At 51.6% G+C, this 14,427-nt stretch overlaps 2 protein-coding genes across 2 annotated transcripts; one reads left to right on the top strand and one right to left on the bottom strand.

The window, feature by feature from the left end:
* Positions 1–1,681: 1,681 nt before the first annotated feature.
* On the bottom strand, positions 1,682–5,339 carry PDCD1 (programmed cell death 1; the record flags this gene model as incomplete). Its single annotated transcript, XM_079539691.1, has 5 exons — positions 1,682–1,897; positions 2,571–2,605; positions 2,890–3,045; positions 3,691–4,020; positions 5,231–5,339. 5 exons carry the CDS (start codon positions 5,337–5,339, stop codon positions 1,682–1,684), a joined length of 846 nt encoding a protein of 281 aa, XP_079395817.1.
* Positions 5,340–8,144: 2,805 nt separating this feature from the next.
* DYNLT2B (dynein light chain Tctex-type 2B) lies at positions 8,145–11,932 on the top strand (the record flags this gene model as incomplete). The annotated part of the gene is made up of 5 exons (XM_079539854.1): positions 8,145–8,212; positions 8,320–8,453; positions 9,722–9,791; positions 11,061–11,124; positions 11,885–11,932. The coding sequence occupies 5 exons, from the start codon at positions 8,145–8,147 to the stop codon at positions 11,930–11,932; spliced, it is 384 nt and encodes a 127-aa protein (XP_079395980.1).
* Between the last annotated feature and the right edge of the window lie 2,495 nt (positions 11,933–14,427).

The raw sequence follows: 14,427 nt of genomic DNA on the forward strand, positions 1-14,427 counted from the left end.
TCACTGTGTGCTCTAGGGATGCTCAGCTAGGGATCAGAAACCTGTATCATGCCTTAAATTCTTTTAACAATGAGCAGCAGCTATAGAAGGCCAGTCCTGTTGGGCTAGCAGTGCTCTGCCCTGCTAACGAGGATGGAAGATGATGCCTGGAGCATAGCTTCACAGCACTACTGACACACCCACTGCCCCAGAAGGCAGGAGGACAAAATGAAGCAGTCTCACCCTCCTGCTTGCACTGTATCTTACAGGAAAGGCAGAACCAAAACTGCTGACTGAACTCCTGCTTCTTGCTTGCTGTGGCTGACTCCTTTCCCAACCATCATGCTGCTGGAGTCATGGCATGATGCTGCTCCTTGCAACGAGCCCATAGAAGCTGAGCTGCATGTCAGCGTGAGTAAGTGTGGTGTGAGCTGCACACTGCCCTGTGGAGCCTAGGGGAGAATAAGTATGGCTACCAGCTCCACCATCCTGCCCTAAGAAGGGATAGAAGCCTTCCTGGATGGGTGTTTGCCTGATGTGATCTGCTCTGGATGCTTCTGATGGACATCACAGCTCTAACAAGGCATTGATCATAGTGCCTGCACCCTCCCCCCTGTGCCTGAGCAGCCCCTCTCAAGGCTATGTGAGTTGTTTGGTGCAACAGAAACAGAAAGCTGCTGACAGTGCCACTGAGGTGTGAGATGCAAATGATGACTTTGCTTCCGCAGGGTTTCGTGGTCTCCCACCAGGACTCTGCTGCCTCCAAGCCTGCTCTTTATTAGAGTTTCTCCAGCCTTTAGCAATCATTGCTGCTTTCTCTTTCAGTTTCCGTATGCTGTATATTGGGCTGCACATCCCTGGCATTTGCTTTCAAGAGGAGAAAAGTAAGTTCAGAGCCAGGCAGCTTCACAGCTGGGGCACAAGCACTGCTGCATGGCTGCAGCCAGCACCTCGGAGCCACTTGTCCCCAGCTGAGCAGACAGCATGCCCTGATGAGACCAGCAAAGGGGGGCTGCATTGTAGCTGGGTCTGCGGAGCAGTATGATTTCTGAGTTATTAAGAGCAGCTCTGTGGAAGAGCAGCTCGCTTATCAAGCAGCAAGGCCCTGGAACCACAACAGACACCCACACTACCAGCTGCCAGGAGCCGTTATTTGCCTGCCCACGCACGTGCCATCAGCAGTCAACAAACAGCCTTGGTGTCAAACCCTTTATTCATCCCCATGGCCGGATCTGGCTCCTCCCAGGCACAGCATCCCCATCCCAGGGTTTCCAAGGATGCCCAGCAGTGTCCTTCATCCCCACAGAAGAGAAGAGAAGAAAAGTGCCTGATGAAGAAAGGAAAGAAACTTTCTGCTTCCCAGCAGTCCATTAAATAGCAGTGCATGCAGGAGGCCCTGTGCTGGGACAAGACCTCAGTGTGTGGGCATTCTCCAGCACCACATCTATCCTCACCCTGGGGCTCTCTCCCAAAGCCATGCTTTGCCAGCAGCATTAGATGTGGCACGGCCAATGCAGAAACCCCAAGTGAAGGTAAAAACTGAGCAGATGCCCAAAGCAGAGCACCAGGATCCAGCAGGGACAAGTTCTTGTTCCTTGGTGCTCGTTCCATGTCACCAGCACAGCCAGCACTGTCCAACACAAGTTCCAGCACTGAAGCTCATATTCGCTCCGTCACTCCAGTCCTTGCACATAGATGGCCCTCAGCAGGGCTGTGAGGGCAGCTGCCACGTCCTCTCATCCTTGTGCCTCTTTCCTCGCTCTGGTGTGACGGGTTTCTCCTCAGGGAAGACAATAGTGGCATACTCAGTCTGCTCGGCTGGGAAGGTCTCGGGGGGCACCTGGCTGCGTGGGTCCTTCTGGAACTCCAGCACCCCATAGTCCACAGTGGACACAGACACCACAGGTGGCTTCACCTCCTCCTGCAGATTAAGGACACCCCATCAAGGCAATTCATCCGCCATCCAGCAGCACCATTCATCCTCAGCATGAGACCCCATGTACAGCGATGGCCAAAACCAGTGTTTCAGGAGAGGGAGAGCAATGCAAAGGACAGCATTTGCGTGGGAAAATCAGACTGTGAGCCTTAGAGTCGCCCACAGGCATTTCAAGGACCCATTTCCCACCTCTCCATTGTATACCAGTGGCTCAGGATGAGCTTGGGACTGCTCATTCCAGAGAGGGGAGAGCCAAGGGGACCAGCTTGCTGTCGTCAGCTACCTAAAAGGGCTGGAGAGAAAGCACCCCTCTATGCAGCATCCAGCAAAAGGAAGAAAGGGGATAAGGCAGCAAGAGAAATTCTAGCTGAATATACGGGAGCACAGAGGGAATCTTCTCCTGTTTTCTACAACGACACAATCCACCAACAAATAGAACCCCGCTTGGAGCAAGGGTTGAACTAGAGAGGTCCTGTCCTGCCACAGGCAGTTCTTTGATTTTGTGATGGGGCTGTGCTGCAGGTGCAGAGCAGTGGTGATTGAAGTGCAGGAGAGATTGAGCAGCATCAGGGGAGATAGGGGAAGCGAGAGGCCCACAAAGCCCTGATAAAGGCAGGGAGGCAGCAAGGCAGGGAGCTGGAGGTGGAGAACTCACCGCCAGAGTGTTTCCACTTGATGATTTCCGCACATCTGCAACGTAACACAGTTGGTTAGAAGATGCTTGTGCACCGAGGCAGTGTGAGTACCTGGTGCTGACCCTGAGGGCTCGACACTACCCTTATATCCTTAGAAACCACTACCAAGAGGGCCCAAGCAACCTTATCCCTCATCATCCCCAGGGACAAACCTCTTGAGCTTGGGTACAGCAAACCATCCCATGCACCCCAGCCATCCAGCTGTCCCTGGGTCCCAGCCATGTTTGCAGAAGAAACATCATCCCCTGGTGCACCCCTAGTCCCCTTAGCACAACCCACCTGCTCTCCGGTTGTTGATGATGATGTAGCCAAAGAGCAGCAGCACAATCACACCAGCCAGCAGCAAGGTGCCCAGCAGCACGGCCTTGATGTGGTCTGGGGGGCTGCTTTCCTCCTCACTGGGTTTCTCAGTTGTGTTTGGCTTCTCAGAGGCTTCTGCAAGAAGCGTGCAAAAAGTCAGCAGGTCAGGAGCACTGGGCCTCTGAGTGGCAATGGGAGAGTGAAGGACATCCTCAGAAAAGGCTCCATCCCAGGCTAGCTGCCACAGCCCTGCCATCTCCTCAGGGGTCCTCAATTGGGCTTACTAGATATTAGGAAAAAGATGTAATATTCAGGCTGTGTATTACGAAAAATTTCTTCTGCTAAAGTGTGGTGAGGCACTGGCACATGCTGCCCAAGGAGCTGGTGGAGTCACCATCCCTGGAGGTGTTAAAGAACCACGGAGATGTGGCACTGAGGGACATGGTTTAGTAGGCATATTGGGGAGGGGTTGGCAGTTGGACCGGATGATCTTAGTGGTCTTTTCCAAGCTTTATGATTCTAATAGTTGTGAAAGAAGACTAATTTTTGCAGTGTCTTTTTTTTATTTAAAGGGAAGGCCATTAGCACACCCATGGGTCAGGGAGTAGGGCAGAGGGAGGGCATTCCTCCAAAACCAACACATGCAAAGCCCCCTGCTCATCCTGTCCCTTGCATGGGTTTGCCCAAAGAAAAGTCAGGCACTCCTCATCCCTTCCCCAGACAACCCAATGTCCCCCTTTGGGGCAGTGCCACAGGGAGACACCAACAGCCCAGGCTGACCTGTCACTACCAGCTGGGAATGGTTGCTCTCCACCACTTTGTCAGAGCGGGAGAAGGTGATCAGTCCGCAGTAGTAGAAGCCTGAGTCATTCTGATGGAGATTCAGGATCTCCATCTTGAATACAGGAGTGTCATTGAAGAGCTGATACTTCTCCATCTTTTTCTGGGGGATGTTTCGGATGATCCCGGCAATTTTTTGGGGACTGCTGTTGTTGGTCTTCTGGTACCAGTTGAGGTTGAACTCCAAGCTGGAGTTCTCCATGGAGATGTTGCAGATGAAAGTGGCTGAGCTGCCCACAGGACGAGTTAACATGGCTGGGAAGAGGGTCACTGTTGGGGAGAGAAGGCAGAAGGAGATGCACAGTTACAGCAAGCACCTGGGCAGCGACAGGCTTTAAGAATAGCTGTGCCTCTGTGCCTGTTGTGTTTCTGCCTGCTCTGCCAGCAGCTCCACATGCTTCTCAGCTGCTTTACTGTTAGCTCCTGAAGGCCCATGAGGGGTTTTACAAAAATCTGCTCACAAGCCCAGCTCTGATCCTGCATCACTCTCAGTGGAGGAAACTGTTCTTGGCTACCTACAGTTAACCCACAGGAGCACCTGCACTATGGAAAAGAGCCTTTGGGGGCCTTGCTTTGGCTGCTGGAGCCACTAGAGCAGGCAACATCCCAGTACAGAGAAACCAACTCAGCAGGAAGAAGCAGTTGCTGCATTATTTTTGGATGAGAGCAATAAAAAGAAGGAAGAAGCATTTGTCATGTAGGTCGTCTGACCAAGCAGATGGCCCAAACCACCAGCACCTGGAAAAATCCCAGCTGAGAAGAAATTCATCTTCCTTTTCAGAAGAAACCACCAGTACTGCTAGCTGCTGGGCGCGGATCAGAAAGACCTCATGGTCCCTTCGGCATCAGCCAAATGCCATAGAAGCAGTCCCTCCAAATCAGAAACGCTCCTCAATTAGGTGGATCCAAACAGAAGGACATAGGGAGGGAACTTTCCTGGCTCCCCTTTGCTGTGACGGTGCCACTGAGTTTCAGTGTTTGCAGCGTTCTTTCTTGCATTTAACAGGAAACATTCAGCAGGCTCAGGGCTCTGCTTCCTACTGAGTGCTGCTGTTGGCAATGAATGAACTGCTCAGAGGACAGCCTAAGCAGAAACTGGCCTTACATATTCGACCCCAGCACAATGCCTGCAGAGGGACAGTGACGGGCTTCCATCGGTACAGAACACAGCCAACACCACCAAAATGAGGTCCTCCTCACCCTGTCCAGAGTCACCCAGTCGCCCTCCATTCCCCTTCTCTCCCAAAATGTCACCCTGAGCAAAGCCACAGGCTTGGAGAGGGTTGAGCCCACTCCGGAGGAGAAGCCCAAGGGGTGAAAACCAGAGTAGAAAATGCCAGCACCCAACAAACCCAGAAGCTCAGCACCAAGCCCAACTCACAGCACAGCTCAAGCACTGCGACCTCGGGATCCAGCCCTTTTCTCCATCCTTTAACCCCATTCCCCAAGCGCACCCCAGACCGTTGAGTTTTCCACCTACCCTGGTGGCAGCCAGCCAGCGGAGGGCTGCAGCACAGCAGCAGGACACAGAGGACAACCAGGGCTCCCTCCGTGCTGTCCCACATCATCCCCGAGGTGCCCTGAGCCATGGCGGGGCAGCGAGTTCCCTGCCCTGCTGTGCGCCTGTGCCCTGTGCCGCTCGGTGCTGCCTTCCCCATAGTGGTGGTTGGGTGGAAATGAAATGTGACTGTCTCAGCATCACAGGGAAACCCGGGCTGCCTCCCGCCCCCAGCTTCCTCCCCATGGGTAGGGAACAGCTGAGCCATGGCCTGGCCCTGCCCCTCCCTGTCTGCTTCTTCAAGGAGAGATGGCACACGTCCTTGGCCCCAAGGTTGGTCCATAAGTGGAAGGGGTGTCTAAGGCTCCTACTGGGTGCTGGTGGGGTGTAGGGTGGCACGTGGCACTGAGAAGCCAGGAGTTGCCATCGCCTGGCTGCTCCCAGTGGGAAGGGATGGGGAGAGGGGAAAGAGGAGGAGGGGAGAAAAGAGCAAGAAGAAAAAGAGATGAAAAAAAGATGGGGAGGAGAGAAGGAGGAAAGAAGGAGATGGAGAAAAGAATGGTGAGGATGAGGAGGAGAAAGAGAAAAGAGAAAAAGGAAAACAAAAGAAATACAAGGAAGAGAAGAAAAGGAGATATGGAAAAAGACAATGAGGAGAAAAGGAGAAGAGATGGAGAAAAAGATGAGGAGAAAAGAAAAAAGAGGTGGGGAAAGAAGGAGAAAGAAAAGGAAGAGGCTTTCCCCCAGGCCTGTATCTAATGAAGTAACTAACAGCAGAGAGCAGGGGCAGGTGCCTAGGGTTGGGGTACTGCTATTGGGGCGACATTTGCTGCAGATTTCTTTAATTTCTCTGTCAACAATGCTTCCCGCTCGCCTGTGACTAATATTCATGTAGCAAATAACGGGTGATGAAACCGCACCATTTGTTTGCTCTTCCTGCATCTCCTGCACACCACCGTTGCAATTTTGGAAAGTGTCAGGGGAAAATTAATAACTGGGGCAAATGATGCTATTCTTACAATGCTTTAATCATTTTCCAGGCTTTCAGGAGTGAGTAGTGAAGTCGGGGCTCACCCACACCTCACTTTCAGCCCGGGCAGTGGGTGGGGGGTGGCCAGGGAGGGGGTACAGGGCTGATCCTGGGGCTGGTAGCTCCAGTCAGCCACATCACTGGACCCTTCGGAGACCCCAAAAGCTTCTTGAAGTCTTTGCAGTCCAGGTGCAGGTGGTGGAAGATGTTGACAGTTGAGGCTGCAGCTTGCTGAGGGAAGGATTAGCAGGAAAAACTGCCTCATGCCCCTGTGCTCTTATCAAAATCATCGTGTGGTTGCTCACACTTTCCAACACACGCTCAAAGTGAAGTGTTACGGGGTTGCTGCTCAGTGAAACAAAGAGGGATAAATGCGGGGAGTAAAGCCACCTGGAACAAGGCAGAGAGGATCATTGCAAGGAATGGGCAGTGAGAACTGTGCCCCAGAGCAATGCTGTAACATGTGGTATCACGCGGTGGGAAACTAGGGTGAAGCAAGGATGGGACAAAGGCAGGGCAGACAGATATGGGCAGCCAGATGCCAGAGAATGAAAATCAGCATCCAGGCCAAAAAAAGATCCTTTGATCCTTTAAAAAGTAAATTGTCCATCTCTAAACCAGGATGGAGGATGGGGAAGTCCCCCTTCTCCTACATCCTTCCCTGCGCCAATACAAGCAGCACCCCAAGCAGCCCAGGCCTTGGGTTGCTCCCAACACAGCTTGGGACCACCTGGAGAGGATTCAGGAGCACTGAAATTGTGCAAGGGGAAGAAGAAAGCAACGAGCAGCCAGCTGGGATGCAGTCCTGACCTGAACGCCGCAAAGTGAGGGGAAAAACAAAACTTCCCAAATGAATGGGGAACGCAAACAACCATGAAAAGATACACGAAGAGAAGTCTGCAGGCTTGATGCGATGCCCCCACACGCTTTTTTAATGTGGGTCTGAAGCAGGCAGCAGCAGCCGGGCAGGGGCAGGAAATGGTTAACTTTGTTTGCAAATAAACAGAGCCGGCGTTCGCTGCCTCGCAGATACTTCTCGGAAATTAGGACGGGCCCGCGCGGGAGATTTGCATGCGCTGCGCGTGGCCCCGCGGCGAAGCGCAGAGCTCCAACCCACGCGGGCTGAGAGGAGAGCGGCACCGAGGGGCCCGGAGCGTGCAGGGCGGAGGGTAGCGGTGCTGAGGGTGCGTGCCAAGAATGGGGGGGCTCAAATGGATCATCGCAGCGAGGGATGCTGCCGGAGCCAACCCACAGCGCCTGAGGCAGGAGTTTTAGGGAGAAGGATCGTGTCCCCGGCTGGGGGGGACGCTCATTTTGGGGAACGGGGGTGGCTTCCTGCCCCGAGCCCCACCCCGCTGCGCTGGCGCGCAGTTTCCATTCCAGCCCAGGTGCTTTGTGAGCGGTGTCATCCGCAGCTAGGCAAAGGAAACTTGATCGGAGAGATTAATGCACTGAGATGAAGGGCAGAGGAAGCAGGATGTCAGCTTCTCAGAAGGTGCTGCCGTAAGCTGTGCGCACCGTTCTGCCCTGGGACGCGGCCTGGCCTAGGCAGCACCGGGGCAGCGATAGGAAAATCGATCTGCAAAAACAACAGTTCGACGGGGCGTGGGTCCCTAAAGCCTACGTGTGGGTCAGGACGAGGATGCGCTCCCCGCGTGCGAGCGGGCGGGGCTGCAGCGGGCAGAGCGCCCCCATCTCCCGCCATCAGAGGAGCGGCGCCCCCCGCTCGCTCCAACCGCGACCACGTGCGGCGCGCCGAGCGAAAGCGGGGCGGGGCGTGGTGACGTCACAGGCTGCATCACGCGGCGCGCCGTGCCGAGGCGGAAGTAGCGGCGGTTGCCGGGTAACCGGTGGCGGGGCCGCGTCATGGGCGAGCTGGGCTCGGAGAGCGGCAATGGGAGCGCGTACTGCCTGCGGCCCGGCCTGCAGCGGCGGTGAGGCGGGCAGGAGGGCCCTGGGGGTCGGGCGGGGGGCCGGGACAGCTCTGTGCGTGTGCTGAGAGTAACCTTCCTGCGCCTCTTGTCGCTGGTCTCCTTGGCAGATTTAAGGCGTCCGCGGTGAAGGAATGCATCCGTGCCGTGCTGAAGGAGAAGCTGGCCGACGTGCAGTACGACCCTGAGGAAATCCCACAGCTCACAAAGTCTTTATCGGAGATAATCAAAGATAGGCTGAAAGGTGAGGAGGTCTGCTGGGAAAGCAGGTTCTTTTCTGCCTGTGCTGTTCCCTTTGGAAGAGCGGGGAGGTGAGGGCAGGGCCCAGCAGTAGTGCTGAAGGGGGAGATGTTTGCGAGCTCAGTCTGCCCAGGCAGGGTGTGAGCGTGGCCTTACAGCACTAAGAGGAGGGGGAGGTGGTTTGCAGGATCCCTTCCAGTGTTTCTAAGCATAAGAACCAACTTCAGGATCCAGCAGGTGTTTCTTGTAAGCGTTCCAGGACTGAGCGCTTGAGGTGGCACGGCGTCACTGTTTTTTTTTTAATCCCTCTCTGTCCTGGGGATGAGGCTGGTGCTCCATCTGCTGGACTGATTCTCCATAACGGTCTCAGCAGAAGCTGTGGGTTTGTGCTTCTCCCAGAGTTGTGTGTCTGCTTTAACAGCAGCAGCCATGGTCCCAGCATGTGTTGATGTCAAGCTGATATGCACAGGGCTGGGCTTGAGCAATCTGGAAGCACGCCAGTGGTAGCCTGAAGCAGGACTGGCCCAGTGTGGCTGGTGTATCAGCTGACATCTCTGATAAGCATTGACATGGTGGATGTTAACAGGCTCAGCATGCAATATTCAATCGTTCTGCAGAAATAGTGTGCCAGAGTCTTCCCAGGATACTGCTGTATTGAAGACAAAGGCATTAAGATAAATATTTTATTTAAAATGTGTTTTTCTGGTTTGAATTCTGGAACATCATTGTGGCCTCACTTGATCTGGCCCTCAAAGGTATTTCTTTACTGTTGTGAAAGGATTTCTTTGCATATTTTTGCAGAGACACAGCATAGATCTGCCTGTGCTTTTAGATGGCCTTTTGTCCCAACTTGGAAGTAAAGGAAGCCCCTATGTGATAGAAAATCTCTAAAATAACTTGGCATCAGAACAGCTTTAAAATAAGCCAGTTTTCTTAAATTGGATTTTGCCCACCCATGGCCTTGCTTACATTCTCTCCAGGTGTTCAGTTCTTGAAAGCTGTAGAACTAAAATGCCATGGATGTGTACTTGGACAGACACCAAATGCTCCACTTGCCCTCCAAGGACAATAAGACTGTGGTACTCTGTACTGAGGAAAGTGAAGCTATGAGGCAATCTGTCCATTCTATCAATTGCACGTGTTTCTTTTTTAAGTTGTACAGGACAGAGCTTTGTAATTAAAAATCTTTCTGTCCTATTTAGAGTTCATTTTAAATAAGTATGGCCTTTGAAGTTGCTCTCCTTTTTTTTTTTTTTTCTTTTTTTTTTTCAGAGGAGGGATTTGAGAGGTACAAAATGGTGGTGCAGGTTGTGATTGGAGAGCAGAGAGGAGAAGGAGTGAAGTAAGTTTGGGATTTTCTAATTGTATTTCTGTAATTTTCAGTTGTTTTTGTTCTGTGGGTTTTGTTTTTCCCTTCTCCTTTGGGGGCTGCTTCCAATTTTTCTAGATGCAAAGTTTCTGCAGGTGCTAATAGGCAAAGTATTTTCTCCTAAGCAGCAAGTGATGGCTTGGGCTGTGGCTGATTAAATGACTACAAGTCAGATGTCGAAGAGCATTTGTGAGGTGTGTTGCATAAAGGCATTTCACACTGTATTCACAATAAACTGAAGCATACATCCAGTCTATTCTTAGGGCCCTGCTGATGCACAAGATCCATGGTAATTCACTTGTGTCTAAAGCCAAACAAGTATTTTTCAGAAGTTTAAATTTCTGTAGTCCTCAGTGTAATGCTGTCATAGGAATCTAGCCTAGATCTCACTCCAGGTGCCTGCAACCTGATGAACAAACTCCTCATTCCTGCTGCAGTGGGGTGTAGCTTTCTGTCGCCACTGGGTAAAAAGACAAAAGGAAACAGCAGACGTTGTTTCGGTGCCTTATGTGCAGGGTTTCTCTTTATTCTTGTGCCTAGTTCTCCAGCAGAAAATAAATGAAGCAAACAGCAATCCCATTGGCTGAGACTGGCTGGAGCAGGTAGGGAGCTGGGTGTTTGAAGGAAGGAAAAGACAGGATCAGTGACATGAGAGGAGGCAGCAGTGAGGTCTGGTCTGGAATATCCCATGACAATCTGGTCATTTGCCTTCAAGGTAAGACAGGAGTTTTTTTTTAAAAAAAAAAAAAAAAACACTAGGATTTTCAGGGACCAGAGAGCATAGATGTGAAAGGGCTAGAAGTGCTTAGCTCCTATTTTAGTAATGTGAAGGCTGCCAAGAAATGTGATAGCTCCCTATAAATAAATTGGTTGTATGCAACACAAGGGTGCCAGAGGTGAAGGAAAAGAACAAGCAAGCTAATTTAGCCGCTGTTATGTTGACCTGAAGTCAAAAGGTTCTTAAGCACCAAAGCAATGAAGCTGCAAGTGCTGTTCCACAGTGGAGCAGGATTGATAGGTGATGAGTTTGAGGCTGCAGCATAAGCAACATGCTGAGGCAGTTACAGCATATAACAGGAACCCAGCAATGGCAATCTAGGCTCAGGATTCAGCAGAATGCTTCCAGTTTCCCTTATCTTTAAAGGAAGCTCAATTTAGCTTTTCAATTAAAGTGCCTGAGATCACTTTGATCCTTACACCTGACATTGTAGTTAATGGCTTTCCTTTTTCTCCTTTGTCTAGCATGGCTGCACGATGTTTCTGGGATGCTGACACTGACAGCTATGCTCATGATGTTTTCATGAATGTAAGCATTGACTTTTATAATGGGAAGTATAAAGCTGTTGTTTCATGTAGCACAGATAAAAGCAGCCACTGGTTTTGTTTTTTTTTAGTTTGGTTGATTTGTTTTTGTTGGGTTTTTTTTTTTTTTTGGAAGGAATCAAAACTATTGAAACAAAATGTGAAATCTGTGAAGCAGGTGTAATATCCAAAATGATAAAACTTGATCATACAGTGGTCTACAAAAGCCACTTAAGTTACACCATCTGACAAGTGGAGTAGAAAAAGCACGTGAGATATTTTCTGATTTGCTTTGCTGAACTGCTCTCCAGAAGTAAGGCTGCAGAGCAGGACTGAGGAGAAGTCAAGACTTTACCTTAAAACGTCCTGTACTGTCCTGCTACTGAGTGCTTCCCATGTTAAATCTGCTATGGAATGCTTCCAACTCTGCTGTAAGATTCTAGACAGCGCTCAAAGACATGGGGCTGCGAGGATTTCAGGGAGAATGTCCTCATTATAAGCTACAGAATACAGGCAGGAGCATGGATTGCTCTTTGGTGAGGACTTTCTCTTTTGGTGATTGTAATCAAGTGAGGTGCTTCTGGTTTTCAGACACATCACAACTGAGCTGAATAATAACTTGTTTTTCTTTTTAAGTACTTAAAGTGCTGGGTTATGAGTATTTTTAGTGCTCTGGTCTAAGTGTTCCCTCAGGTCAGCCTTTACGGTTGGGCTAACAAAGATTTTGCCTTTGCTAATATGGAGCCTTTCTCTGTTTTCTTCAGGACAGCCTCTTTTGTGTGGTAGCTGCATTTGGCTGCTTCTACTATTGAAGATAACTGCACAAAAGGACAGAGGTGGGGGAGAATACTTGAGGGCATTTTTGTTACCATAACATACACAAACACAGTGTGCTTCCTTTAATACTTGTAGAGCAATGCAGCTCTACAAAGCACATCCTACACGTGTTGAACTACAGCATCCCTCCTCCCTCGTTGATGTCAGTATAGCTTTGAGTGTGTCATTATGTCCTTTATGTAAACTGCTGTTTGTTTTTTATATAGCGTGCTGGTTTTGTCCTAAAAAGAGTATTGCCAGGAGCTGTTGTTTTTAAGGCAGACACAACTTCTGTTTTAAGAGGGTTCCACTGCTTTTACTTTGTTAGTTTTCCGAGAATGAAGTATTTCCAAGAAATGTAACATAATAAATCTGTATATTTACTTTTTCTCTCCCATGTGTTTACCTTGGCCTTTTCCACTGCTTGTCCTCTCTGCTCTACAAAATGTGCTAGCCTTGATTGTTGGTCTGTGCTGCTCAGATAAACATTTTCTGAGGATTCTCTGTAAATTAATCCATAAAGCTGACCTCTTATTCTGCCTACGTGGATTTGTTCTTGGGATTTCTTTAAGAATTGCGTTGATGATTCCAGCTATGTGTCATGTGAAATGATATTAATTGATAGGGAGACAAGGTATTTAGGACACTGGGTCAGGCCAGCAGCCTGCACGCCTCACAAAGCGTCAGAACTCTTCCAGCTGTAACTCCTGATTGGCTCAGTGCAATCAGGCAGCTGTGTCACACGGGATACTCATTGCTGGTTGCCCCTATACTGCAATGTTTTTTCAACCTTTGCCTTTCTGGAACTGTTTCAGGAAGTGCATGTTTGGATTCCAGCTTTGACAGGAGCAGGAAGGAAGGCTGCTGGAAATCAGAAAGAGTCCCCAGAAGTCAGAGGACCAGGCTGGTTCCTGGGAGAGTGGGTGCTGTCAAAAGGCATCTTAAATGCCCTTCAGAAGGCAGGATGAGTTGCACAGTGCCAGTTCTCTGTCTGGGCTGACTGAGGAAAAGCAGAGCTGAAGAATTTCAGCTATATTTTGGGCTTTTTCAGGGCTGAAGTTGGGTGAGATGAGTCCCTAATTCCACCCTCAGCTATTGCTGGAGATCATGCTGTCAATGCAGCTCATAGCAATCAAATCAGAAATTATGATGCATCTTCCAGAATCGCTCTTCTGTCTGCAATCCTGGCTCTGGTTCTCCAGTAGGTTTGTTTGAAAGCAGCTCCATTTGATTACATTGATGAAGGAACAGGAAGTGGTCAGCAGTTGTGGTTGTCACCACTACTCAGTGTGAGCATGTGAAGCTGGGAGCGTGCAGTGAGACAATCTACTAGAAAAATCTACCAGCAGATCAGATATACCCTGTGCCTCTCGACTTGTCAAGTTACAAACCCTGGTGGTTGCTGTGTTTGGAAGTTTTTAACAGCTGCTTGACAAAGGTGTTACACAAAGGCACAGATCTGTGCCGATTCAGCTCCAGTGACCCCTCCTTGAAGAAGGGCTGAGCAATGCAGCAATGTCTGGCCGAAGAGCCGTGCCCAGGGCCCGGCCACGTGCGTTTCCTCCGCTGTCCGGGTAGCTCCGCACGTCTGGCGTTGCACAACTCCTTCCTCCGTTCATTCGCAGCACTCAGAAGGTCTGCGGCAGCAGCTCGGGCCGCTTTCCGCCCGGCGGGGTGCAAACCCCACAGCAATCCCTGTCCTCAGCGCGGAGCGGACGTTGCAGGCCGGAACGGAGATCGCGGGCGCGGTTTCCCGGGCCGCCCCGGTCCCTTCCTGCGCTCCGTCCCTTGCGCGGCTCCGCCCGGCGCCCCGTTGGCGTTGGCGGGAGCGGGGCGGGGCGGCGGCGGGAGCGGCGGCGGCTGCGGGCCGGGCCAGGTGCGTGCGGCCGGGCTGAGGGGGGCGGCCGGGAGGGGACGCGCCTGGGCGGTGCGGGCAGGGCTCGGGGTCGGGGATGTCCGTTGGGCGGGGGCTGGGACGGAACCGGCTGCGATCGTTCTGAAACGCTGTAGAAGAGCCGTGTGGCTCAGCTCGTAGCTGAGGATGCGCTTTGGGTGATGTGCAGCGCACCGGCGGGCTGTGCTGCCAAAGCCGGGGTCGGAAGCGAAGTGGGGCGGAACGGCCTCGTGCTCCCGGCTGCTCTGCACCACCCCCAGCAGCCGTGTTCTGTGCCAGCCGCCCGGCCCTGGGGTGACGGCGTACCTACAGGGCTGTGAGCTCGTACGGAGATCCTGGCGGCATCTTCCCCTGACTGCGGGGCTGGGCCCTGCCTGGGAACGAGGTGTGACAGCCCGCGTAGCAGAACTCCAAGTCTGGGTGCTGTTGTATCAGTGTGTGGTCGAGCTGGGATGGCTGTCAATGTATTGCAAGATAGCTGTGTTGGCTTAACCAGAGGAGCTGCCCGTGTTTTAAGTGCTGGACCCCTAAGCTTTATATAGACTGGAGGGGTTCCACCTGCCGGCAGAGCAGCCGAGCTGGGGGCAGTGACACGTG

This window comes from Tetrao urogallus, assembly GCF_951394365.1.
Source record: "Tetrao urogallus genome assembly, chromosome: 9".
NCBI classification, from domain to species: domain Eukaryota; kingdom Metazoa; phylum Chordata; class Aves; order Galliformes; family Phasianidae; genus Tetrao; species Tetrao urogallus.